The 25481-nt window shown below is 39.4% G+C and overlaps 1 protein-coding gene across 3 annotated transcripts in view; it reads left to right on the top strand.

The window, feature by feature from the left end:
* Nucleotides 1-25481, top strand: part of LOC132555567 (GATOR complex protein Iml1-like) — a 75086-nt gene that overhangs the window by 15085 nt on the left and 34520 nt on the right. Inside the window, exons 11-22 of one of the 3 annotated variants that reach the window (XM_060219918.1) lie at nucleotides 4177-4311; nucleotides 4601-4662; nucleotides 4929-5081; nucleotides 6588-6618; nucleotides 9754-9880; nucleotides 10697-10893; nucleotides 11400-11615; nucleotides 12024-12115; nucleotides 12457-12533; nucleotides 20551-20660; nucleotides 21823-21921; nucleotides 25164-25274. In XM_060219918.1, the coding sequence (XP_060075901.1) occupies nucleotides 4177-4311; nucleotides 4601-4662; nucleotides 4929-5081; nucleotides 6588-6618; nucleotides 9754-9880; nucleotides 10697-10893; nucleotides 11400-11615; nucleotides 12024-12115; nucleotides 12457-12533; nucleotides 20551-20660; nucleotides 21823-21921; nucleotides 25164-25274 (1410 nt within the window). Of the gene's footprint in view, nucleotides 1-4176; nucleotides 4312-4600; nucleotides 4663-4928; nucleotides 5082-6587; nucleotides 6619-9753; nucleotides 9881-10693; nucleotides 10894-11399; nucleotides 11616-12023; nucleotides 12116-12456; nucleotides 12534-20550; nucleotides 20661-21822; nucleotides 21922-25163; nucleotides 25275-25481 lie in introns of all 3 variants that reach the window. The other 2 variants (XM_060219917.1, XM_060219919.1) reach the window with 2 other exon arrangements.

Raw genomic sequence — 25481 nt, 5'->3', positions numbered from 1 at the left:
GGGGTGGGATAAATGTTTTACTGGAATAGTTCTGGGGTGGGATAAATGTTTTACAGGAATAGTCCTGGGTAGGATAAATGTTTTACAGGAATAGTCCTGGGGTGGGATAAATGTTTTACAGGAATAGTTCTGGGGAGGGATAAATGTTTTACAGGAATAGTCCTGGGTGGGATAAATGTTTTACAGGAATAGTCCTGGGGAGGGATAAATGTTTTACAGGAATAGTCCTGGGTAGGATAAATGTTTTACAGGAATAGTCCTGGGGAGGGATAAATGTTTTACAGGAATAGTCCTGGGGTGGGATAAATGTTTTACAGGAATAGTCCTGGGGTGGGATAAATGTTTTACTGGAATAGTTACGGGATGGGATAAATGTTTTACAGGAATAGTCCTGGGTAGGATAAATGTTTTACAGGAATAGTCCTGGGGTGGGATAAATGTTTTACAGGAATAGTTCTGGGGAGGGATAAATGTTTTACAGGAATAGTCCTGGGTGGGATAAATGTTTTACAGGAATAGTCCTGGGGAGGGATAAATGTTTTACAGGAATAGTCCTGGGTAGGATAAATGTTTTACAGGAATAGTCCTGGGGAGGGATAAATGTTTTACAGGAATAGTCCTGGGGAGGGATAAATGTTTTACAGGAATAGTTCTGGGGAGGGATAAATGTTTTACAGGAATAGTCCTGGGTGGGATAAATGTTTTACAGGAATAGTTCTGGGGAGGGATAAATGTTTTACAGGAATAGTCCTGGGGAGGGATAAATGTTTTACAGGAATAGTCCTGGGTAGGGATAAATGTTTTACAGGAATTTTCCTGGGGAGGTATAAATGTTTTACAGGAATAGTCCTGGGGAGGGATAAATGTTTTACAGGAATAGTCCTGGGGAGGGATAAATGTTTTACAGGAATAGTCCTGGGGAGGGATAAATGTTTTACAGGAATAGTCCTGGGGTGGGATAAATGTTTTACAGGAATAGTCCTGGGGTGGGATAAATGTTTTACAGGAATAGTCCTGGGGTGGGATAAATGTTTTACAGGAATAGTTCTGGGGAGGGATAAATGTTTTACAGGAATAGTCCTGGGGAGGGATAAATGTTTTACAGGAATAGTCCTGGGGAGGGATAAATGTTTTACAGGAATAGTCCTGGGGAGGGATAAATGTTTTACAGGAATATTCCTGGGTGGGATAAATGTTTTACAGGAATAGTCCTGGGGAGGGATAAATGTTTTACAGGAATAGTCCTGGGTAGGATAAATGTTTTACAGGAATAGTCCTGGGGAGGGATAAATGTTTTACAGGAATAGTCCTGGGGAGGGATAAATGTTTTACAGGAATAGTCCTGGGTGGGATAAATGTTTTACAGGAATAGTCCTGGGGAGGGATAAATGTTTTACAGGAATAGTCCTGGGGAGGGATAAATGTTTTACAGGAATAGTCCTGGGGAGGGATAAATGTTTTACAGGAATAGTCCTGGGGAGGGATAAATGTTTTACAGGAATAGTCCTGGGGAGGGATAAATGTTTTACAGGAATAGTCCTGGGGAGGGATAAATGTTTTACAGGAATAGTCCTGGGGAGGGATAAATGTTTTACAGGAATAGTCCTGGGGAGGGATAAATGTTTTACAGGAATAGTCCTGGGGAGGGATAAATGTTTTACAGGAATAATCCTGGGGAGGGATAAATGTTTTACAGGAATAGTCCTGGGTAGGATAAATGTTTTACAGGAATAGTCCTGGGGAGGGATAAATGTTTTACAGGAATAGTCCTGGGGTGGGATAAATGTTTTACAGGAATAGTCCTGGGGAGGGATAAATGTTTTACAGGAATAGTCCTGGGTAGGATAAATGTTTTACAGGAATAGTCCTGGGGAGGGATAAATGTTTTACAGGAATAGTCCTGGGGAGGGATAAATGTTTTACAGGAATAGTCCTGGGGAGGGATAAATGTTTTACAGGAATAGTCCTGGGGAGGGATAAATGTTTTACAGGAATAGTCCTGGGTAGGATAAATGTTTTACAGGAATAGTCCTGGGGAGGGATAAATGTTTTACAGGAATAGTCCTGGGTAGGATAAATGTTTTACAGGAATAGTCCTGGGGTGGGATAAATGTTTTACAGGAATAGTCCTGGGGAGGGATAAATGTTTTACAGGAATAGTCCTGGGGTGGGATAAATGTTTTACAGGAATAGTCCTGGGGAGGGATAAATGTTTTACAGGAATAGTCCTGGGGAGGGATAAATGTTTTACAGGAATAGTCCTGGGGAGGGATAAATGTTTTACAGGAATAATCCTGGGGAGGGATAAATGTTTTACAGGAATAATCCTGGGGAGGGATAAATGTTTTACAGGAATAGTCCTGGGGAGGGATAAATGTTTTACAGGAATAGTCCTGGGGAGGGATAAATGTTTTACAGGAATAGTCCTGGGGTGGGATAAATGTTTTACAGGAATAGTCCTGGGGAGGGATAAATGTTTTACAGGAATAGTCCTGGGGAGGGATAAATGTTTTACAGGAATAGTCCTGGGGAGGGATAAATGTTTTACAGGAATAGTCCTGGGTAGGGATAAATGTTTTACAGGAATAGTCCTGGGGAGGGATAAATGTTTTACAGGAATAGTCCTGGGGAGGGATAAATGTTTTACAGGAATAGTCCTGGGGTGGGATAAATGTTTTACAGGAATAGTCCTGGGGAGGGATAAATGTTTTACAGGAATAGTCCTGGGGAGGGATAAATGTTTTACAGGAATAGTCCTGGGGAGGGATAAATGTTTTACAGGAATAGTCCTTGGGAGGGATAAATGTTTTACAGGAATAGTCCTGGGGTGGGATAAATGTTTTACAGGAATAGTCCTGGGGAGGGATAAATGTTTTACAGGAATAGTCCTGGGGTGGGATAAATGTTTTACTGGAATAGTCCTGGGGTGGGATAAATGTTTTACAGGAATAGTCCTGGGGAGGGATAAATGTTTTACAGGAATAGTCCTGGGGAGGGATAAATGTTTTACAGGAATAGTCCTGGGGTGGGATAAATGTTTTACAGGAATAGTCCTGGGTAGGATAAATGTTTTACAGGAATAGTCCTGGGGTGGGATAAATGTTTTACAGGAATAGTCCTGGGGAGGGATAAATGTTTTACAGGAATAGTCCTGGGGTGGGATAAATGTTTTACAGGAATAGTCCTGGGGAGGGATAAATGTTTTACAGGAATAGTCCTGGGGAGGGATAAATGTTTTACAGGAATAGTCCTGGGGAGGGATAAATGTTTTACAGGAATAGTCCTGGGGAGGGATAAATGTTTTACAGGAATAGTCCTGGGGTGGGATAAATGTTTTACAGGAATAGTCCTGGGGAGGGATAAATGTTTTACAGGAATAGTCCTGGGGTGGGATAAATGTTTTACAGGAATAGTCCTGGGGTGGGATAAATGTTTTACAGGAATAGTCCTGGGGAGGGATAAATGTTTTACAGGAATAGTCCTGGGGAGGGATAAATGTTTTACAGGAATAGTCCTGGGGTGGGATAAATGTTTTACAGGAATAGTCCTGGGTAGGATAAATGTTTTACAGGAATAATCCTGGGGAGGGATAAATGTTTTACAGGAATAGTCCTGGGGAGGGATAAATGTTTTACAGGAATAGTCCTGGGGTGGGATAAATGTTTTACTGGAATAACTTTTATCAGTCTATAGCTTTGTGAGAAAGCAGTTATGGCCAGGAACACTTTTTATATTCAAATTCATTGTCATCACTTGGTACTTAACATTAAACCATACATATTCAACTGTCAAAGATGACAATACCACATTGTTTCAAGGTCAAATCAAGGTCAGAATTACTGTAAACATACTTTATTTGGCACAATAAAATTGTAGTGTGTTATTGCTTTTGATCAGATTATTGTATTAATTTGTGGATCAGGTAGTATGAGATGTATATTTTAGCCATGAAATAAATTACTGCTTTAATATATTTGTTTACAGTACCATCAATTCTGAAGAGAAACATGTGAAATAATATGTTTAGAGTCCTTTTTATTACTGACAGTTATTACTCTTGCTATTATGTAATACATAGTATTAGGAGTGAGGTGTTGTAAGGAAACACAAAGAAATTACTCGCAATTCTTATTTCATATCCTTTGTAACATTGTGTACCTGGTTACGTTATTTCAGTGTTAGAGAAGCACTATGTGGACAGAAATTTTGATAGAACTGGTAAGGTGGCTGTGGTAATCACACCTGGACCAGGTGTGTTTGAGGTGGATAGAGAGCTGACCAACATCACTAAACAGAGAACTATAGATTGTGGTAGGTACAGCAGACTGGACTTGTTCTAACTAGTATATACACTGCCTCAGAATCACACCATTCAATAGGACAAGGTCACAAATCAATAATTGGACAATTTTGACTCATTTACATAAATCTTGTAAAAAGTGTGTTAAGGTCAAATTTAAAAGTATTTTAGGATAGTTGTTTAATTGTTTTAAAAATATGTAAAGTATTTTTTATTCTGAAATAGATGAATTTGTTGATAATTGTTTTAACTTACAGGTGTGAACAGTGACCTTGATAATTGTTTCAACTTTTATTACAGGTGTGGGCAGTGACCTTGTGTGTATGGGGGAACAGCCTCTACATGCAGCACCTCTCTTTAAGGTATAAGACTATAGCTGACATTTATAATTTGATATTACTCTGACTCTCACCTTTGATGCAATGCAATTTTATATGACAAAGTATATTTCAGTTATGATTGAGAGAGCAATGGCAACGTCATCATCTGTAATTCCATCCTGGAGAGAACTATGCAATAAGTTGAAAATTGTTTTAAACCACCACAACCACTTGAAAATCATTTTTCAGTCTTAATGTCTTCACATAATTATGTAAAAATAAAAAGTGAATTGTTTGTTTATGTATAGTTCCATAACCGCCATCTGAAGGCCACTCTTCAGGTCGGGGATGACTACAACATCCCACACTGGATGAACCACAGCTTCTACCTGTCAAAGAATCAGATTCAGGCTCATCTCCACGGTAGCTTCATCCCACGTATCAAACCTCCCCAGCAAGCAGTAAGTGTGAATTTATTGATGTGGTTCACAACCCCATGATATTTGGTATCCAGGTGTGTTTGAATAAGAAACAGGTTATGAATGAATTCAGACTTCTCTGCTCACTGTTCTATCTTAAGTAAATGTTTACATTTATACTCGACAAAAAAGGAAACGCACAATTAAATTATACAATCAAGGGACAAGTCTACTCTTTACAATACCGTAGAAGAAAAGTCTATGTGACATGACCCACGAAAAACAAAATGACGCTTCAGTACCTGGTGTGGGCACCTCTTGCACAAATCCCTGCACGGGTTCTCCTATGTATTGAATTCATGAGAACATTAATTTGCCTTAAAGGAATGTTGTTTCATTCTTGTGTTAATGCTGCAATCAACTGGATGCGGTTAGTTGGGAGGGGTTTGACGTTTCCTAATATGCCTGTTATGACATCTGAGAAGTGGAAGGACCTGTGATTGGAGGATCTGGTGTCTGTTTGAATCCAGGACCACTAAGGGGGATTTCACTACATGGGAGATGCCTTTCCAAACCATTACAGAAGCCTCACCAAATCTATCATGCATGCGTCAGCAAAACGCTCACCGCATCTGCAATATACCCATTTTCATCTGTCTGAGCGATACAGACTCGTCGGTGAACATCACGTCTCAACCGACGCATCCCAAATCTGTTCGGGCCATGTCTGCACATCCAGTTAAGATGCACTTGCTGCCTCTGTGGTATCAGAGGTGGCCTGACAAAAGGTCAGTGCATAATGATTCTCTAGGCAGGCAAGCGGTTCCTGGCAGTTTGAGCACTAATGGGTCTGCCATGAGTACCTAAGGTATGTGACGCAATCTCTACAGCAGTCTTTGGATCTGTTGCGCAAGTGTGACAATCGAATCACTGTTTCTTGTCTGGCAGTCATGACATGTGGAAAAAACTAACCCAGTAGCATGGAAACAGATACAGAGACGGCTAATTGTACATAAGGCAACGCCACACTGTCATGCAACAGCAGTTTATGACCATCCATCAACATCACAATTGCTCTACCCCTCTGAAGCGTGGCATCTCGGTCAATGGTGAAATCAAAAATCAACATGAAAAATTAATGTGGCTGAACATAGCAGTTAAAAGTATTCGTTTGAAAAAATGCAGCTTGGCTTGATCATGCTGCATGATTCGGACTAAAGAAGCTCACAAAGTCAGACAATGACATTGTCACGCTTGGCTGTTTTTAGGGTAAATTATCAAGAAGGGAGATCATTCTTGATGTAATACCTGACCAAATATTCCATCGTTTCTTTACAGCTAAGGTGTACTGCAGGGGAGAACTTTGTGCTTTCTTTGTTTGTTGACTATGCTTGATCTCAGCTATATGTGGTTAGGAAAAAATTTACTTTAGAAATTAAACACAATCATAAAAAATTGACCAAAGTTGAGATTTACTGTAAATTACCTGGTAAATATAGTTGTAAAAAAGCAAGTCCATTACTGTACACAAGTTAATTGGTTTTACAGAAGGAGAAGAAATCCAAGTCTAAAGACAGAGGTAAGTTTTATTTCAAAATGATATTTATAATCACCAAGTCAAGAGTTTCAAACAAACTTGATAGGAATTGGTTTATCAACCCACTTGGCACAAAGGGTCAAGTGAGCTATAGGGATACCAAGGCATCCGTCGTCCATCATCTGTCAACTTTTCCTATAAAGCCAGTTTTGTATAAATGGTGGGTCTTTGGTATCATGGGGAGTGAGAGGCGGGCCCAATGGGGAAGATTAATCTATTTCTTTAAAATCTTTATTGTTCTTCGGGAATTGCAGGATATTATTCAAATTCGGTCTGAAGCTTGCATGGGTGAAGAGAAATCAGTGGGTCTTGGAACTTTTGGGTGGGAGGGACAGGGCATTGTGGAAAATCTCGCAATTTCATTAAAAATTATCTTGTTCTTCAGGAATTACAGGATGTCGTTCAAATAATTTTTGTCTGAAAATTGCTCAGATGAATGGAAATAAATTTTGTGTGAAGGTTGTGTCACATTCATTTGGGGAATGAGGGACAGGGTATAAAAAGAGAGATGAAGCAAATTCTTTCAAGTGAAAAAAAATTATAGGATTTTGCCCATTTTGGTCTTAAGCTTCCTTTGGTGAATGGGAACCAGTTTTGTTTCAATTTTTGGGTTTCAGCCCCCTGGAGTGGGAAGGGAGGGGCCCAATAGGGAAAATAGAGCAAATTCTCTGAAGTCCTATTATTTCCGTGTTCACAACATTATGAAGGTTGTAAAATACTCTAGAATGAGAGCAGACTTCTGTGTGGGTTATTTACCAGAACACTGGAAGGCTTCTGTGTAGGTTATTTGATGGGACCCTAGTTGGTTCCTTTGTGGGTTATTTGAAGGAACACTGTTAAGCTTTGTTATGGGTTACTTGATAAAACCTTGGTAGACTTTTAGGTGAGTTATTTGATAGAAACCTGGAAGGCTTTAAGTGGAGTTATTGGATGGAAGTCTTGTAGGCTATGATTTGGGTTGATTTATTAAATCTCAGATGGCATCTTAGAATTTCTGTTGGCTTCACAATACACAACCAAAAAGAGGGATCATCAGAATTCTTTCCTCTTCAGGGAAATCTTTGATTAAATATGTCTGGAGGAATGCCTCTATGTTGCCATCACTGATGTTTTGTTTTCTGAAATTATCATTTTTGGAAAGTGAACCGATCCATACACAAAAATAAAGTGGATATCTGCAGCACTATATACAGACCTTTCACTACAGGTTGTGTTATGTTTCAGTGGCTGACTTTCCAGTATATACCCCCAACATGTACTATATACAGACCTTTGACTGTAGGTTGTGTTATGTTTAAGTGGCTGACTTTCCCGTATATACCCCCAGCAAGTACTATATACAGACCTTTGACTGCAGGTTGTGTTATGTTTGTGTTGCTGACTTTCCAGTATATACCCCCAGCAAGTACTATATACAGACCTTTAACTGCAGGTTGTGTTATGTTTCAGTGGCTGACTTTCCAGTATGTACCCCCAGCAAGTACTATATACAGACCTTGGACTGCAGGTTGTGTTATGTTTCAGTGGCTGACTTTCCAGTATATACCCCCAACAGTACTATTTACAGACCTTTGACTACAGGTTGTGTTATGTTTGTGTTGCTGACTTTCCAGTATATACCCCCAACAGTACTATTTACAGACCTTTGACTGCAGGTTGTGTTATGTTTCAGTGGCTGACTTTCCAGTATATACCCCCAGCATGTACTATATACAGACCTTTGACTGCAGGTTGTGTTATGTTTGTGTTGTTGACTTTCCAGTATATACCCCCAACAGTACTATTTACAGTCCTTTGACTACAGGTTGTGTTATGTTTGTGTTGCTGACTTTCCAGTATATACCCCCAGCATGTACTATATACAGACCTTTGACTGCAGGTTGTGTTATGTTTCAGTGGCTGACTTTCCAGTATATACCCCCAACATGTACTATATACAGACCTTTGACTACAGGTTGTGTTATGTTTGTGTTGCTGACTTTCCAGTATATACCCCCAACAGTACTATATACAGACCTTTGACTACAGGTTGTGTTATGTTTCAGTGGCTGACTTTCCAGTATATACCCCCAACATGTACTATATACAGACCTTTCACTACAGGTTGTGTTATGTTTCAGTGGCTGACTTTCCAGTATATACCCCCAACAGTACTATATACAGACCTTTGACTGCAGGTTGTGTTATGTTTCAGTGGCTGACTTTCCAGTATATACCCCCAACAGTACTATATACAGACCTTTGACTGCAGGTTGTGTTATGTTTCAGTGGCTGACTTTCCAGTATATACCCCCAACAGTACTATATACAGACCTTTGACTGCAGGTTGTGTTATGTTTCAGTGGCTGACTTTCCAGTATATACCCCCAGCATGTACTATATACAGACCTTTGACTGCAGGTTGTGTTATGTTTCAGTGGCTGACTTTCCAGTATATACCCCCAGCAGCACTATTGCAGACCTTTGACTAAGGTTGTTCCCTTTGTGGATTATGATGAGTATATACCCCCAGTGTACTATATACAGACCTTTGACCAACTCACAGGTTGTGTCTGTTTCAGTGGCTAAATTTCATATATATACAGACCTTTGACTGCAGGTTGTGTTATGTTTCAGTGGCTGACTTTCCAGTATATACCCCCAGCATGTTATTTACAGTTTGACTGCAGGTTGTATATATACAGTATATATATATATATGTAAACATGTACTATATACAACCTTTGACTGCAGGTTGTGTTATGTTTCAGTGGCTGACTTTCCAGTATATACCCCCAGCAGTACTATATACAGACCTTTGACTGCAGGTTGTGTTATGTTTCAGTGTTGCCAGTATATACCCCCAACATGTACTATATACAGACCTTTGACTGCAGGTTGTGTTATGTTTGTGTTGCTGACTTTCCAGTATATACCCCCAACATGTACTATATACAGACCTTTGACTGCAGGTTGTGTTATGTTTCAGTGGCTGACTTTCCAGTATATACCCCCAGCAGTACTATATACAGTCCTTTGACTGCAGGTTGTGTTATGTTTGTGTTGCTGACTTTCCAGTATATACCCCCAGCATGTACTATATACAGACCTTTGACTGCAGGTTGTGTTATGTTTCAGTGGCTGACTTTCCAGTATATACCCCCAGCAGCACTACTGCGGACAATGACAATTTTCCCTTTGTGGATTATGATGAGTATGATGCCCAAGTGTTTAAGCTTCCAACTCACAACTTCTCTCTTACTGGGTAAATTTCATTATGTGTTAATGTGTTGACAGCAGATTTATATATACAGTATATATATATTAATGTTATAAAAACAGTGTGTAAAATGCTTGTCTCTATTAGGTAAGGTAACTCTGGGCTGAACAAGTGATAAATTGTAAGGACACATTATATTTCATTGAACTGATTTTTCACTTTATGTATTAATGTAGATCTATCTTAAGAAGTCCATTTTCTAAGAGGTAGATTATTTCATTGAATTTCAATGATGTCATTCTGACAAAAAACTTTCAGGATAAAATATCTTTAACAGTGTCTTGTTTGTCAAGTAATCTTTATTTAATTGTAGAAATGAAGGAAAGGATTAAAATCAAATTTGTGTGTAATTTAAGGAATGTTTTTTGCTGTAGAAATGAAGGAAAGGATTAAAATCAAATTTGTGTGTAATTTAAGGAATGTATTTTGCTGTAGAAATGAAGGAAAGGATTAAAATCAAATTTGTGTGTAATTTAAGGAATGTTTTTTGCTGTAGAAATGAAGGAAAGGATTAAAATCAAATTTGTGTGTAATTTAAGGAATGTTTTTTGCTGTAGAAATGAAGGAAAGGATTAAAATCAAATTTGTGTGTAATTTAAGGAATGTTTTTTGCTGTAGAAATGAAGGAAAGGATTAAAATCAAATTTGTGTGTAATTTAAGGAATGTTTTTTGCTGTAGAAATGAAGGAAAGGATTAAAATCAAATTTGTGTGTAATTTAAGGAATGTTTTTTGCTGTAGAAATGAAGGAAAGGATTAAAATCAAATTTGTGTGTAATTTAAGGAATGTTTTTTGCAGTAGAATGAAGAAAAAGAAAGCAAAGAAAGAACCACAGACATACATGGAGGCCAAAAAGGCCCATAAGGGGCGAATAAGACGATCATCTGATGACATCCTGCTGGAGAGAGTGCTTACTGCTGATCGTATGGATGGGGCTATCTCCATCCCCGTCCGGTCCAACAGTGGGGATGAAATCTCCTCCTCAGTACCAGCCAGCGGTGAGTCCTGTTCAATCGGTAATTCAAAGATCAGTTTTCAGGCAAATTGTTGAAAGTATTTTTCAAATTAAAAGACACACCTACCAACCAAAGAAAGAAAGAGGGGGAAAAAATCCTGATATTCAGAATGGACACGACATTGATATTGATTTAAACTTGAAGATTTAGTTAAGACTGTCATTCCATTTTATTTGTGAGACTTAATGACTTAACTGTGAACAATGACCAAACCTCAAGACTAAAAAATAAGTTACTTATATCCTTGAATGGTTCTGCTCTGAATGCCTTGCATGTGGTAACTTTTTCACTAGAATAGCACTCGTGAAATTATGATGTGAAAACATGACTTTCAGATTAGAAGAGATGTTACAATACTGTAACAAATGTTTGATGTCCTAATGAGGTTCTGTAATAGCTAACACTATTTCTTCTGTAGTACATTTCTGTAAAGATGATATGAAGATGAAAAGTTTCTTCAATAAGTAGTGTAATTATTGTTCCTTCAGACAAGTGTCATACGAAGGACCTGGAGGGCTCGTCTGATGACGAGTGGGAGTCTGTACGACCAATATTTGGAAGTGCTGGATCTTCATACTTTCACTCAAAGCATCTCTCATCCACGACCTTATCTCGTCGTGCTCTGATCAATCCATTTGCTCCATCCACCATGCATTTCAAGATGACTTCTAATCGGCGCCGATGGATTCATGCTTTTCCAACAGGTTTGTATTGCATGTCAGTTAAAAAATGAAAATAAAATACTTACAGAAAAAGATTTAATTGGCGAAATGAATTTATCGATGCCTAATGTATTACACAAACATAGTGTTTGTGATATGTTAGCCTGGGGAGAAGCCTAAGATTTGCTGATAACATGTCAAAAAGTGAATTTAAAATTTTTTGATCTTAACATTAGTGGTGCTTTAATTGATAGTTATTTATTTCACACTACAGGTCAACAATGTGTAGAAATAACATATTTATTTAAATCTACCTCTGATTTCTATAAAGTAGACTTGATTTATGAAGGTTTGTTACTTACACAACAAGGTGTTCTTTTTATATGTTATGTGTAATATTTCAGGTTTAGGAATATTGAGGTAGTTATAGAGTTTTTGTGTTTTTCGTAGATCCACAAGGAGCTGCTGTCCAGACTCACCACTTTCGTACATTTTCTGATAATGAGGAAATTGATGACAGCTTTGATCATCACTCAAAAGAGGTACTTTTGTAGTTTCTGATAAGGCATTAAATTGTCAGATCACCATGAAGTGTCACACAACATGTAATATGGTGATCTGATTAATTGCTTTCATACTAGAAATTAAAGATTATCATTTAGTCTTTAAAATACCAAAACATGAAAATCACCATTTAGTCTCTAATATATTAGAACATAAAGATGATTTATTCTCTGATATACAGAAACGTCAGGTCAGCATTCATAGTCTATAGTGTATATTTTTATTAATGTTTTGAGGTATAGCTCCTTTTGAGTATTTGAATCATGCTTGGACAGTTAGTCACTCAATAGTGTTTATTTTCTTACTTATTCATGTGTAGTCAAGTTACCTGACAGTGGATGCAATAAAGCAGAGCTCATGGACACAGGACAGTAAAGAAGGGTCAGAGAACACCAGGTAAGGGGTCAAGGAATACCAGGTCAGGGGTCATTATTAAAGGTTAGAGAATAAAGGGTAAGATTTTAGGGATCAGAGAAGGTAATAGATTAGGGGGTCAGTGAATATCAGGAGAATACCTGAAAAAGAATAAGAAAATATCAAGGAAATCTAGATAAGGGGTCAGTATACAGGAGATCAGGGTTCAGGGTTCACAGAACATCTCGTCAAGGAGGTAAGGGTTCAGGGTTCACAGAACAACAGGTCAAAGGTCAGTAAACCACAGGGAAGTGTTCCAGAGTGAGAGAGCAACAGAATAGAAGTTAGGGGTAAATCAACAGGTAAGAGGTCAAGGATAAAAGACCAGATACAGGGTCAGAGGAAAGAGAACAGTAGACAAGGGGTCAGGGATAGAACACCAGGTACAGGGTCAGAGGAAAGAGAACAGTAAACAAGGGTTCAGGGATAGAACACCAGGTACAGGGTGAGAGGAAAGAGAACAGTAGACAAGGGTTCCAGGATAGAACACCAGGTACAGGGTCAGAGGAAAGAGAACAGTAGACAAGGGGTCAGGGATAGAACACTAGGTACAGGGTCAGAGGAAAGAGAACAGTAGACAAGGGGTCAGGGATAGAACACTAGGTACAGGGTGAGAGGAAAGAGAACAATAGACAAGGGGTCAGGGATAGAACACTAGGTACAGGGTGAGAGGAAAGAGAACAGTAGACAAGGGGTCAGGGATAGAACACCAGGTACAGGGTTTGAGGAAAGAGAACAGTAGACAAGGGTTCAGGGATAGAACGCTAGGTAAAGGGTCAGGCATAGAACACCAGGTACAGGGTCAGAGGAAAGAGAACAGTAGACAAGGGGTCAGGGATAGAACACTAGGTACAGGGTGAGAGGAAAGAGAACAGTAGACAAGGGGTCAGGGATAGAACACCAGGTACAGGGTTTGAGGAAAGAGAACAGTAGACAAGGGGTCAAGGATAGAACACTAGGTACAGGGTCAGGCATAGAACACCAGGTACAGGGTGAGAGGAAAGAGAACAGTAGACAAAGGGTCAGGATAGAACACTAAGTACAGGGTGAGAGGAAAGAGAACAGTAGACAAGGGGTCAGGGATAGAACACTAGGTACAGGGTGAGAGGAGAGAGAACAGTAGACAAGGGGTCAGGGATAGAACACTAGGTACAGGGTCAGGGATAGAACACCAGGTACAGGGTCAGGAGAAAGAGAAAAGTAGACAAGGGAACAGGGATAGAACACCAGGTACAGGGTCAGGCATAGAACACCAGGTACAGGGTCAGAGGAAAGAAAACAGTAGACAAGGGGTCAGGGATAGATCACCAGGTACAGGGTCAGAGGAAAGAGAACAGTAGACAAGGGGTCAGGGATAGAACACTAGGTACAGGGTGAGAGGAAAGAGAACAGTAGACAAGGGTTCCAGGATAGAACACCAGGTACAGGGTCAGAGGAAAGAGAACAGTAGACAAGGGGTCAGGGATAGAACACGAGGTACAGGGTGAGAGGAAAGAGAACAGTAGACAAGGGGTCAGGGATAGAACACTAGGTACAGGGTCAGAGGAAAGAGAACAATAGACAAGGGGTCAGGGATAGAACACCAGGTACAGGGTCAGAGGAAAGAGAACAGTAGACGAGGGTTCAGGGATAGAACACCAGGTACAGGGTGAGAGGAAAGAGAACAGTAGAAAAGGGGTCAGGGATAGAACACCAGGTACAGGGTCAGAGGAAAGAGAACAGTAGACAAGGGGTCAGGGATAGAACACCAGGTACAGGGTCAGAGGAAAGAGAACAGTAAACAAGGGTTCAGGGATAGAACACCAGGTACAGGGTCAGAGGAAAGAGAACAGTAGACAAGGGTTCCAGGATAGAACACCAGATACAGGGTCAGAGGAAAGAGAACAGTAGACAAGGGTTCAGGGATAGAACACAAGGTACAGGGTCAGAGGAAAGAGAATAGTAGGCAAGAGGTCAGGGATAGAACACCAGGTACAGGATCAGAGGAAAGAGAACAGTAGACAAGGGTTCAGGGATAGAACACTAGGTACAGGGTCAGGCATAGAACACCAGGTACAGGGTCAGAGGAAAGAGAACAGTAGACAAGGGGTCAGGGATAGAACACCAGGTACAGGGTCAGAGGAAAGAGAACAGTAGACAAGGGGTCAGGATAGAACACTAGGTACAGGGTCAGAGGAAAGAGAACAGTAGAAAAGGGGTCAGGGATAGAACAACCAGATACAGGGTCAGAGGAAAGAGAACAGTAGACAAGGGGTCAGGGATAGAACACCAGGTACAGGGTCAGGAGAAAGAGAACAGTTGACAAGGGGTCAGGGATAGAACACCAGGTACAGGGTCAGAGGAAAGAGAGCAGTAGAAAAGGGATCAGGGATAGAACAACTAGATACAGGGTCAGAGGAAAGAGAACAGTAGACAAGGGGTCAGGGATAGAACACCAGGTACAGGGTTTGAGGAAAGAGAACAGTAGACAAGGGGTCAAGGATAGAACACTAGGTACAGGGTCAGGCATAGAACACCAGGTACAGGGTCAGAGGAAAGAGAACAGTAGACAAAGGGTCAGGATAGAACACTAAGTACAGGGTGAGAGGAAAGAGAACAGTAGACAAGGGGTCAGGGATAGAACACTAGGTACAGGGTGAGAGGAGAGAGAACAGTAGACAAGGGGTCAGGGATAGAACACTAGGTACAGGGTCAGGCATAGAACACCAGGTACAGGGTCAGGAGAAAGAGAAAAGTAGACAAGGGGTCAGGGATAGATCACCAGGTACAGGGTCAGAGGAAAGAGAACAGTAGACAAGGGGTCAGGGATAGAACACCAGGTACAGGGTCAGAGGAAAGAGAACAGTAGACGAGGGTTCAGGGATAGAACACCAGGTACAGGGTCAGAGGAAAGAGAACAGTAGAAAAGGGGTCAGGGATAGAACACCAGGTACAGGGTCAGAGGAAAGAGAACAGTAGACAAGGGGTCAGGGATAGAACACCAGGTACAGGGTCAGAGGAAAGAGAACAGTAAACAAGGGTTCAGGGATAGAACACCAGGTACAGGGTCAGAGGAAAGAGAACAGTAGACAAGAGGTAGGGATAGAACACCAGATACAGGGTCAGAGGAAAGAGAACAGTAGACAAGGGTTCAGGGATAGAACACAAGGTACAGGGTCAGAGGAAAGAGAATAGTAGGCAAGAGGTCAGGGATAGAACACCAGGTACAGGATCAGAGGAAAGAGAACAGTAGACAAGGGGTCAGGGATAGAACACTAGGTACAGGGTCAGGCATAGAACACCAGGTACAGGTTCAGAGGAAAGAGAACAGTAGACAAGGGGTCAGGGATAGAACACCAGGTACAGGGTCAGAGGAAAGAGAACAGTAGACAAGGGGTCAGGATAGAACACTAGGTACAGGGTCAGAGGAAAGAGAACAGTAGACAAGGGGTCAGGGATAGAACACTAGGTACAGGGTCAGAGGAAAGAGAACAGTAGAAAAGGGGTCAGGGATAGAACAACCAGATACAGGGTCAGAGGAAAGAGAACAGTAGACAAGGGGTCAGGGATAGAACACCAGGTACAGGGTCAGGAGAAAGAGAACAGTAGACAAGGGGTCAGGGATAGAACACCAGGTACAGGGTCATAGGAAAGAGAGCAGTAGAAAAGGGGTCAGGGATAGAACAACCAGATACAGGGTTTGAGGAAAGAGAACAGTAGACAAGGGGTCAGGGATAGAACACCAGGTACAGGGTCAGGAGAAAGAGAACAGTAGACAAGGGGTCAGGGATAGAACACCAGGTACAGGGTCAGAGGAAAGAGAGCAGTAGACAAAAGGTCAGGGATAGAACACCTGATACAGGGTGAGAGGAAAGAGAACAGTAGACAAGGGTTCAGGGATAAAACACAAGGTACAGGGTCAGAGGAAAGAAAACAGTAGACAAGGGTTCAGGGATAGAACACTAGGTACAGGGTCAGGCATAGAACTCCAGGTACAGGGTCAGAGGAAAGAGAACAGTAGACAAGGGGTCAGGGATAGAACACCAGGTACAGGGTCAGAGGAAAGAGAACAGTAGACAAGGGGTCAGGGATAGAACACCAGGTACAGGGTCAGAGGAAAGAGAACAGTAGACAAGGGTGTAACGTGGGACGGGCCTCTGTGCAGTATATCAGGAAATCAACACAAGAATGCAACAAAAGAACATATACACAAATTTATTAACATAGAGAACATGAAAACTACAGACACCCAGTCACACTCACAATCACTCTCCATTCATACACTTTAACAGTAAAGATGGCTACAGTCTCTTCACAGACAAGGTACAAGGTGGTCTCACAATCAACATCTCCAATGTGTCGAATAGTGCACACGGAGGGTGCACGCAAAACAGCTTCCGTGGACTGACAAAGTCCGAGTTGTAAAGGAACGACTCGCTCAGTTCCCAACACCAAGACGAATTGCTGACAAAGCAACCGTATCCTGAAAACTCCCTCACTGATAGGGCGGTGACTAGCTTACATATTACAGCCGAGTCGCTACATGACAGCCTGTCCCTGGAGACAATCCTTCTTTGCAGTTGACCTAGACCCTGAGTAACTGAGATGTAACGTTGGTCGGTCCCGTTACTGCACGGCGAAGACCTGGCGCTCCAGCGGTGCTGACCTTCTGTAGGCTCTATGGTGATTTACCCATCATGTGAAGCTTAAAACAAAAGCAAAAGACCACTAAACGTTCATCCTTCCACCCATGACTACAATTACATATAACTCACAAAGTTTCTTACAACTAACGAGTAAATTAACATTATTTATAATCAATACTCTATTATTTGTTTGTGTAATACAATGGGAATACACGACTACATTTTACAATTCTACGGTGCGTGATAAAATACACAATATCAAAATTCAACAAAACAACCATATCGTTATGCGAAACATACCGTAAAAACCCACGTAATGTCCGCATCTGTGTAATGTCCGCACCCCTTTTTTGACACAAAAATCTGGGGAAAAAACCCACCTTCCATGTAATGTCCACGGGTAAAAAATGCAAATTGAAGCTGCCAATTTCATTTCACGTACGCTAATGTCGTAATGGCCGAGAGCATGTCGCATTGTGTATAACTTACAGGTACCATTCAAGAATTCACTTAATTGTTTATAACAACAGTTATTCTCCATAATGGTACAGTAAGCTTACCAGTATGACAAGTCCTCATTTCGATAATTGGTGTTTTGATAAGGGTTAGCCCAGCAGTGTTATAAACAGCTTGGGTCGTCTCCTCACCTCAAGTGTGAGTGAGTGACAGCGTGTGATTAGCCAATTAACGATAACTATACAGTAACATGACCCGCCCATGACCCACGGCACCACTGACCCTACTGACACACCATCAGACGACGAGAACGCCATTTATTACAACGACCAGACAGAGGAAGACAACTTCAACGCCGAGGAGTTCTTCCACAGTGACGACGACGACTTCTGGGGTTTCGAGAAATGCTATTAAACCGGCCTGCTATGTATTAAGACTTTCTGATAAACGATCCATAATCAATAAAACGTCTGATTATTTATTTTATGTAATATTCTTGTACATGTTATTTATTGTTATTTTGTAAATAAAATGTAGAATGAAAATGTTGTGTTATTTTGTATATGCTCATGGGTATGCTTTTTCAATGGGGAAAGGGGAATAACTCTGACTTTATTCATGTGACAAAGTCAAACAAAATGGCTTCCTATTACGAAGGACGACACAATACGAACCTGTAACGAGAAATTGGAAGGAATTAACCATGGAAACTATAATAAATAATCATAAATAATCATGTTTGGTTGAGGAAACATCATAGAAAAAACCATAGAACGATAATATCAGGTATGCTTGGCTTTTAAGAACACAACTCAAGGAGATATGATATGAATTGTCGGAAGGAAAAAAGTGTCATTTCCTCTATATCTCTGTAATGTCCGAACCCCCTTTTTTGGATTGATTTTCGGTGAAAAAAAGTGCGGACATTACATGGGTTTTTACTGTACACGACGCTAACGGCCTTCTATAGAATTTATACCGTGACGCTCTCACACCGGTTCATGCGCACACGACTTCCACTCACGGCTTCCATACTTTTTTTAACACGAACGTAACCACATTTCTACGTGTACTTTACGGTTTTACAACGACTAAATAACTGACAAAATAGCCACTCTAGATGTACAATAACAATTTTCAAATGTATCCAGCCTAATTCAACGTTAAATCCTAGAAAATAAACATGCATCGTAAACACTGAAAGCTACGCATGAACGAACACGCACCGACAATAGATAGCTTGACCTATAAGAAGGACATCGTAAATATGGCGATAAACAACCACATAAAACAGCATATTACGAAAGAAAGACAGAATACTTACCCCAGTCAGATGTCTGGGCTTCATTTCCACGACTAAACAAAGTCACTCACGCCATAAAATCGGCAAACAGGTAACGAAAACAGAACAAAGGCGTGTTGGTCACCTGGACAGTCAATGTTGACTGTTCCGCTAACACTCGCATACCCGCTCACGTGACCAACTCAATAACAATGCACATTTAAACATACAGGTGTGCGTGACAAAGGGGTCAGGAATAGAACACCAGGTACAGGGTCAGAGGAAAGAGAACAGTAGACAAGTGGTCAGGATAGAACACTAGGTACAGGGTCAGAGGAAAGAAAACAGTAGACAAGGGGTCAGGGATAGAACACCAGGTACAGGGTCAGGCATAGAACACCAGGTACAGGGTCAGGAGAAAGAGAACAGTAGACAAGGGGTCAGGGATAGAACACCAGGTACAGGGTCAGGAGAAAGAGAACAGTAGACAAGGGGTCAGGGATAGAACACCAGGTACAGGGTCAGAGGAAAGAGAACAGTAGACAAGGGGTCAGGGATAGAACACTAGGTACAGGATCAGAGGAAAGAGAACAGTAGACAAGGGTTCAGGGATAGAACACTAGGTACAGGGTCAGGCATAGAACACCAGGTACAGGGTCAGAGGAAAGAGAACAGTAGATAAGGGGTCAGGGATAGAACACCAGGTACAGGGTCAGAGGAAAGAGAACAGTAGACAAGGGGTCAGGGATAGAACACCAGGTACAGGGTCAGAGGAAAGAGAACAGTAGAAAAGGGTCAGGCATAGAACACCAGATACAGGGTCAGAGGAAAGAGAACAGTAGACAAGGGGTCAGGGATAGAACACTAGGTACAGGGTCAGGAGAAAGAGAACAGTAGACAAGGGGTCAGGGATAGAACACCAGGTACAGGGTCAGAGGAAAGAGAACAGTAGACAAGGGGTCAGGGATAGAACACTAGGTACAGGGTCAGAGGAAAGAGAACAGTAGAAAAGGGGTCAGGGATAGAACACCAGGTACAGGGTCAGGAGAAAGAGAACAGTAGACAAGGGGTCAGGGATAGAACACCAGGTACAGGGTGAGAGGAAAGAGAACAGTAGACAAGGGTTCAGGGATAAAATACAAGGTACAGTTTGAGAGGAAAGAGAACAGTAGACAAGGGGTCAGGGATAGAACACCAGGTACAGGGTCAGAGGAAAGAGAACAGTAGACAAGGGGTCAGGGATAGAACACTAGGTAGAGGGTCAGGCATAGAACACCAGGTACAGGGTCAGAGGAAAGAGAACAGTAGACAAGGGGTCAGGATAGAACACTAGGTACAGGGTGAGAGGAAAGAGAACAGTAGACAAGGGTTCAGGGATAAAACACAAGGTACAGGGTCAGAGGAAAGAGAACAGTAGACAAGGGGTCAGGGATAGAACACCAGGTACAGGGTCAGAGGAAAGAGAACAGTAGACAAGGGGTCAGGGATAGAACACCAGGTACAAAGATGGATGAAGATTAATGATAAAGGCATTGTTGATTGGAAAGAGGTGACGATAATTTGGATGTTATTATTTATAAACAAGAAAAAAGAAATAAATGTTCTATGATTCTTGGATCTTATTCTCTGTTAATAGTTCAGACCAGACATCAATGGTTGGATCAGTTGGGTATGCAGCCTTAAATACATCCCAGCAAGCTGTTAGCTCTTCACTGGGATCCAACACTTCCTTCTTGCAGGACTACAGTAAGTCAGCTCAGCTAGAGAGCATGTAGTTAAGTGAGTGTAAAACATGTGGGTACAGTCAGTGTTACCAGAATGGAATGAGAATTCTGATCATTGACTGGTGACAAGTAAGAAATTTTAAGTCTATGATAATGATCGGGTTCCCTCATGAAGTTTACAAAAAATTACCTTTCCCCATATTTGAGGCTACAAAGGATAACATTTGTCAAAACCTTCAAACAACTTCATCTCAAGACTTTGAATGCAAGCAAAAGTATTTGTGAATAGTATTGAGTACTATGCAACCCACACAGCCTCTTGTGAGTTAATATTTTCAAAATGAAAAAATACAATGATATAGTCAATTCATCTAACATGACATGACAGACTACATTAAGATCAAATCTTAATTATCCATGTGATATGATGTTCACAGTAATAATCTGTAGTATAGATAATATTGTAGTGGATTAAACTGTTAGACACAAATAAGCTTTTGTCCTGAAATCCTTTTGACTGACTGATTCTGATTATTATCAATAGAAATTTGCTACATACAATGTACCTTTACTTGTGTAAAACCTAAATTACACAATTTTGAATGATAATTTGATGAAATAATTGTCTTGATACTAATTATTCACAATCAGAGGTGATTGGTTAAAGCAAAACACTGGGGATGTGGTTTCATCCATTTAAATATGACATAGGGAAAGACAAAAGTGTACATATAGTTACCAAAAAGAGTAAAATCTAAAGATAAAACTGTCAGATTAAGACAAAACTGTCAGATTAAGACAAAACGGTCAGATTAAGACAAGACAAAACGGTCAGATTAAGACAAGACAAAACGGTCAGATTAAGATAAAACTGTCAGATTAAGACAAAACTGTCAGATTAAGACAAAACGGTCAGATTAAGACAAGACAAAACGGTCAGATTAAGACAAAACGGTCATTAGATTACTGATTTAACTACAATATAGTATTAAGATAATTATTTTAACTGTTTTGCTATTCTTTACTTAAGTGTCCTACTTCTGAAATTTAGAATCAAACCTAGACATTTGAATTTAGAAATTGTACATGCTATCAAAGCATAGAATATATGTGGAGAAAAAGTATATATGATGGGATGGACTTTTTAGTGTTTACAGTAAAATTTTAAAATGTTGCTGTTTCAGATAAACTGCCACTGAATAACCCCTCGTCCAGGGAAGGTCAGAGGTCATGGGTGTGGGGTCCCACAGGGGAACAAGAGTGGAGTCCTAACATGACTACAGGTTTGTAACATTTTACTGTCAGCATCACTAACTAAAGTTCTTTAACATTATACAGTCTAACCTTGTTATCTAAAAATTGATGGCTTCATCACCACAACATCAGATAACTGGATACAGAAGGTATCCAAATTAAGATTTTTCTCTGTGTTACAGGGAAGAACATTTGTGAAGTAAACAAGGTTTAACTGTAATTGTATGTGTTGTATTCAGCTGCATCAGTTTACATGTATGTATATGTTGTAGGTTTGGCTGCATCTGATGACAGGAATTGCCTGTGTGTATATTTATATATATAGGTTTGGTTTGATATGTCTGTGATAAAAGATCAGATGTATAGGAAGGTGGAGAGGGTTTTGTAGTATCTACAATGTACTGGTCTTTCTTGTCTTTTGTTATCTTGCACTTTCAAATAAATCAGAAAAGAAGTTGACTTCCGCTATATTTATTTACAAATTCATTATTTTTTTGATGCCCAAATTAACATATTCCATTTCTAAAACTTCTGTCTCTGACAGTAGATTGTAAATGTTTATAATATTTTTTAATGAATACTTTTAATGTATATTTTATGGAGAAAGAAGCAGGGAAATACCTAATTGTTAGGAGGATACAAGTTGTGTTCTGGTTTGGTAATATGAAAGTTATGCTGGACTGTGTAGGAGTTTGGTGAGACAGGAATACAACATTCTGACAGATTTCTTATCAAAAAAGTTACACCTGTGATCTGTTTCCATTTTGTTCCTCTTGTGCTTTGATTTAAATGAAATTTGTTTGCAGACAACATGATTTTATCTGGATCACCAGTAGAACTGCTAACCTTAATCTCAGAAGAATTAGATACTCCTCAAACTTAAATTTGAACACTCTTGCTCCAAACTGCCTTCAACTTTTCACACTATTATTATCAAGTGGGATTTGTAATACATTCAAAAGCTATTTTATTACTTGTTTGTTCCCAGTTTTTGTTAAAATACAAATGACACAAGCTATGGCTCCTTACATGTATCTGTTCTTGTATGTTAAAAGAGTTGGATAATAATGTTTAAGAACTCAAATTTCAGAGTAAGCTGCCTTTTGCCAAAAACTTTCGTTAGGACTTCTGCTGTTGTTGGATTGTCTCAGTCCTAAAACAATTTCGAACCTATTTCATGGAAACTCCATTGGAAAAGTCACTGCTCTTTGTTTTGAAAATATTTTTACTCTTTTGTCACACTTTGTCCTCTTTTTCTCTGTAACATATTTGATTGACAATTTTTTGATGAGTTGTTAGGTCTTTAATTGAATCATGAAACATGGTAAACTATATCTTCATAACCTGTACAAAAAGTTTTGGCTTTTTTTTTCACTTTTTTTTAACGGCGTCCATTGTTATGTTTCCATATCTATGCATTTTGATACAATAAGAAATCTCACTTCAGCAATATTTGGGCCTACATTTTTCAAACCATTGATAATTTGTTAAAGTTAAAAATGGTGTGACAATTTTTCAAGAGGTACAAGATCGATCGTTTTTCATGTTTTACCTGTAGGTTTGAAAGAATTGTGCATCTTCATTTACACAAAGCAAATATTGATATGGAATAGTGAATTTTCTACACAATGACACAGGATTACCATCTAGTTCACCTGTGCATCAATAGAAATCATTATGTAGCCAATCCTTCTGCTCGATACATTGCTAACACACTCTGTCATGTGAGGCAAACACTGTAGTGATTGATATAATCAGATATCATCCTTCACCAAGTTGGTAGAGTCTTCTTAGGGTTACATACTCTTCTTGAAAAAATGTCATCCTCAATTTTTAAATGATAACGGCAACTTAGCAGAAAAATTCTCATTACATTGTCAAGTTAGTAGGAAGCAACAAGACTTCTCCTTTTTTTGCCTCTTGTTTCCTTCAGTGTAATGATATGTAGTATATTCTTTTGTTGAACACATGACTATTTTGACAGGGATTTCAATTTGGTAACCATTGGATCTACATACATTGGTTTCTATGATGCGTTGTGTTTTATAATTTGACATCTTTTTATAATTTTCAGATATGCTGAAGGGGATATTCTGCACATGTTGGGATTTCATATCATGTTTTTATCAATAAATCACAAAAGGATCTATTTATGTTTTCATAGAAATTGTACGCCTCACCATATAAAACATACAACATCAAAGAAATTCTATATAGATCTAGAGAGATTGATTTACAAACATAAGCTTGACCATGATTGACACACAACCGATGTATTTTTTATTAGCCTAACAGTCTTGAAATATTTGTGTGTATCTTAAAATTGACAAGAAATAAGAAAAACAGAGGAATAGAATTACAATACCAGCAGAAATTATAAATAAACAGCACAGACAGGTGTATTTACCTGAAACTTTTCATAAAATCTATAATCCAATTGGTGACGGAGTTCCATATTCCCTAACACAGTATAATTAGTCTAATTTTATGTAAGCAGGGTTAGTTCCAAAAATTTCACCTGCCCAAACTGACCTAAGGAAAGATATTTTGATGCAAACAATAGTTTTTAAAGTCCGTAGAAAGATTTGTAAACAGTTCTAAAAATAGCCAGAAATTAGCCAACTTGTGAAGAATATCCCTTTAAATGTAGATAAAAAATTTGCAACAAAATTTCTTTTTTGAACTTGATAGATATTCATAATCGATACATTTAAATATTGTTAAGAGTGTTTTTTTATGTCAAAACATGGAAGTAACAATTCAACAGGTCCAGGCCCAGGATCATGAAATGATCTTTTATATAGACAAAACTGTCTTAAGTTTTGACATGGCAGATCATGAATGATGTCATGAAAAAACAAAACTCAAGTTTATGATTGTTTCATGATCCCCGGGCCAGGTCTCTGATTATTTTCTTCATTTCCTTTACTTTTCAGTTTACAATATATTTCTCATTGAGCAATAAATTCATCATATTAAGGATTAACAAATGCTGCAATGCAGAATATTGAGGAACTCAATTCTATATTTTGGTGATGCGATAGCTTTTTTGTGTAGCTATATCATACACACCCTAAGAAGGAGCTCTGATCTGGTAAGTTTACAAGATTTGATAAATTCATCTATTGTAAGCCTGAGAACAACAATATGGTGATACATTGTGGTAAATTTGACTAGGAAACCCTATAAGAGAATTATGCTAATTTATGATAATGTTTAGTGTCACTGAGAACACTACTGACAGGAGGACTATGACCTTTTGACCTTTCAGGACATGATTGGCGCCCCCTGGAGTACGATAAAGCAGCAAGCAGCAAGTCCTGTCTCGTCAAGCCTATACTTAATGCTGATATAAACTCTAAAAAATTCTGTGCCTGCATAAGTAAGACATTGTAGTGTAAATCTGTTGTGATTTCTCTATCATAATAGGAAGTTATTTTTAAAACCTGTACATGATGAATCACATAAAGAAAAATAAAATACATTGAATTAGAAATTACAGGAAAATTCATCTTCACAGAATCCTAATTCAGTGATATCAGCCGTGTACATTTCCTTCTACATCAATATTATTGTACAGGAGATTGAA

The sequence above is a fragment of the Ylistrum balloti genome, unplaced genomic scaffold, assembly GCF_031769215.1.
Source record: "Ylistrum balloti isolate Yb309-2 unplaced genomic scaffold, AGI_CSIRO_Ybal_v1 Utg370504, whole genome shotgun sequence".
Classification (NCBI taxonomy): Eukaryota; Metazoa; Mollusca; class Bivalvia; order Pectinida; family Pectinidae; genus Ylistrum; species Ylistrum balloti.
The sequence above is the reverse complement of the archived record's forward strand: the minus strand, read 5'-3'. Positions and strand labels throughout refer to the sequence as shown.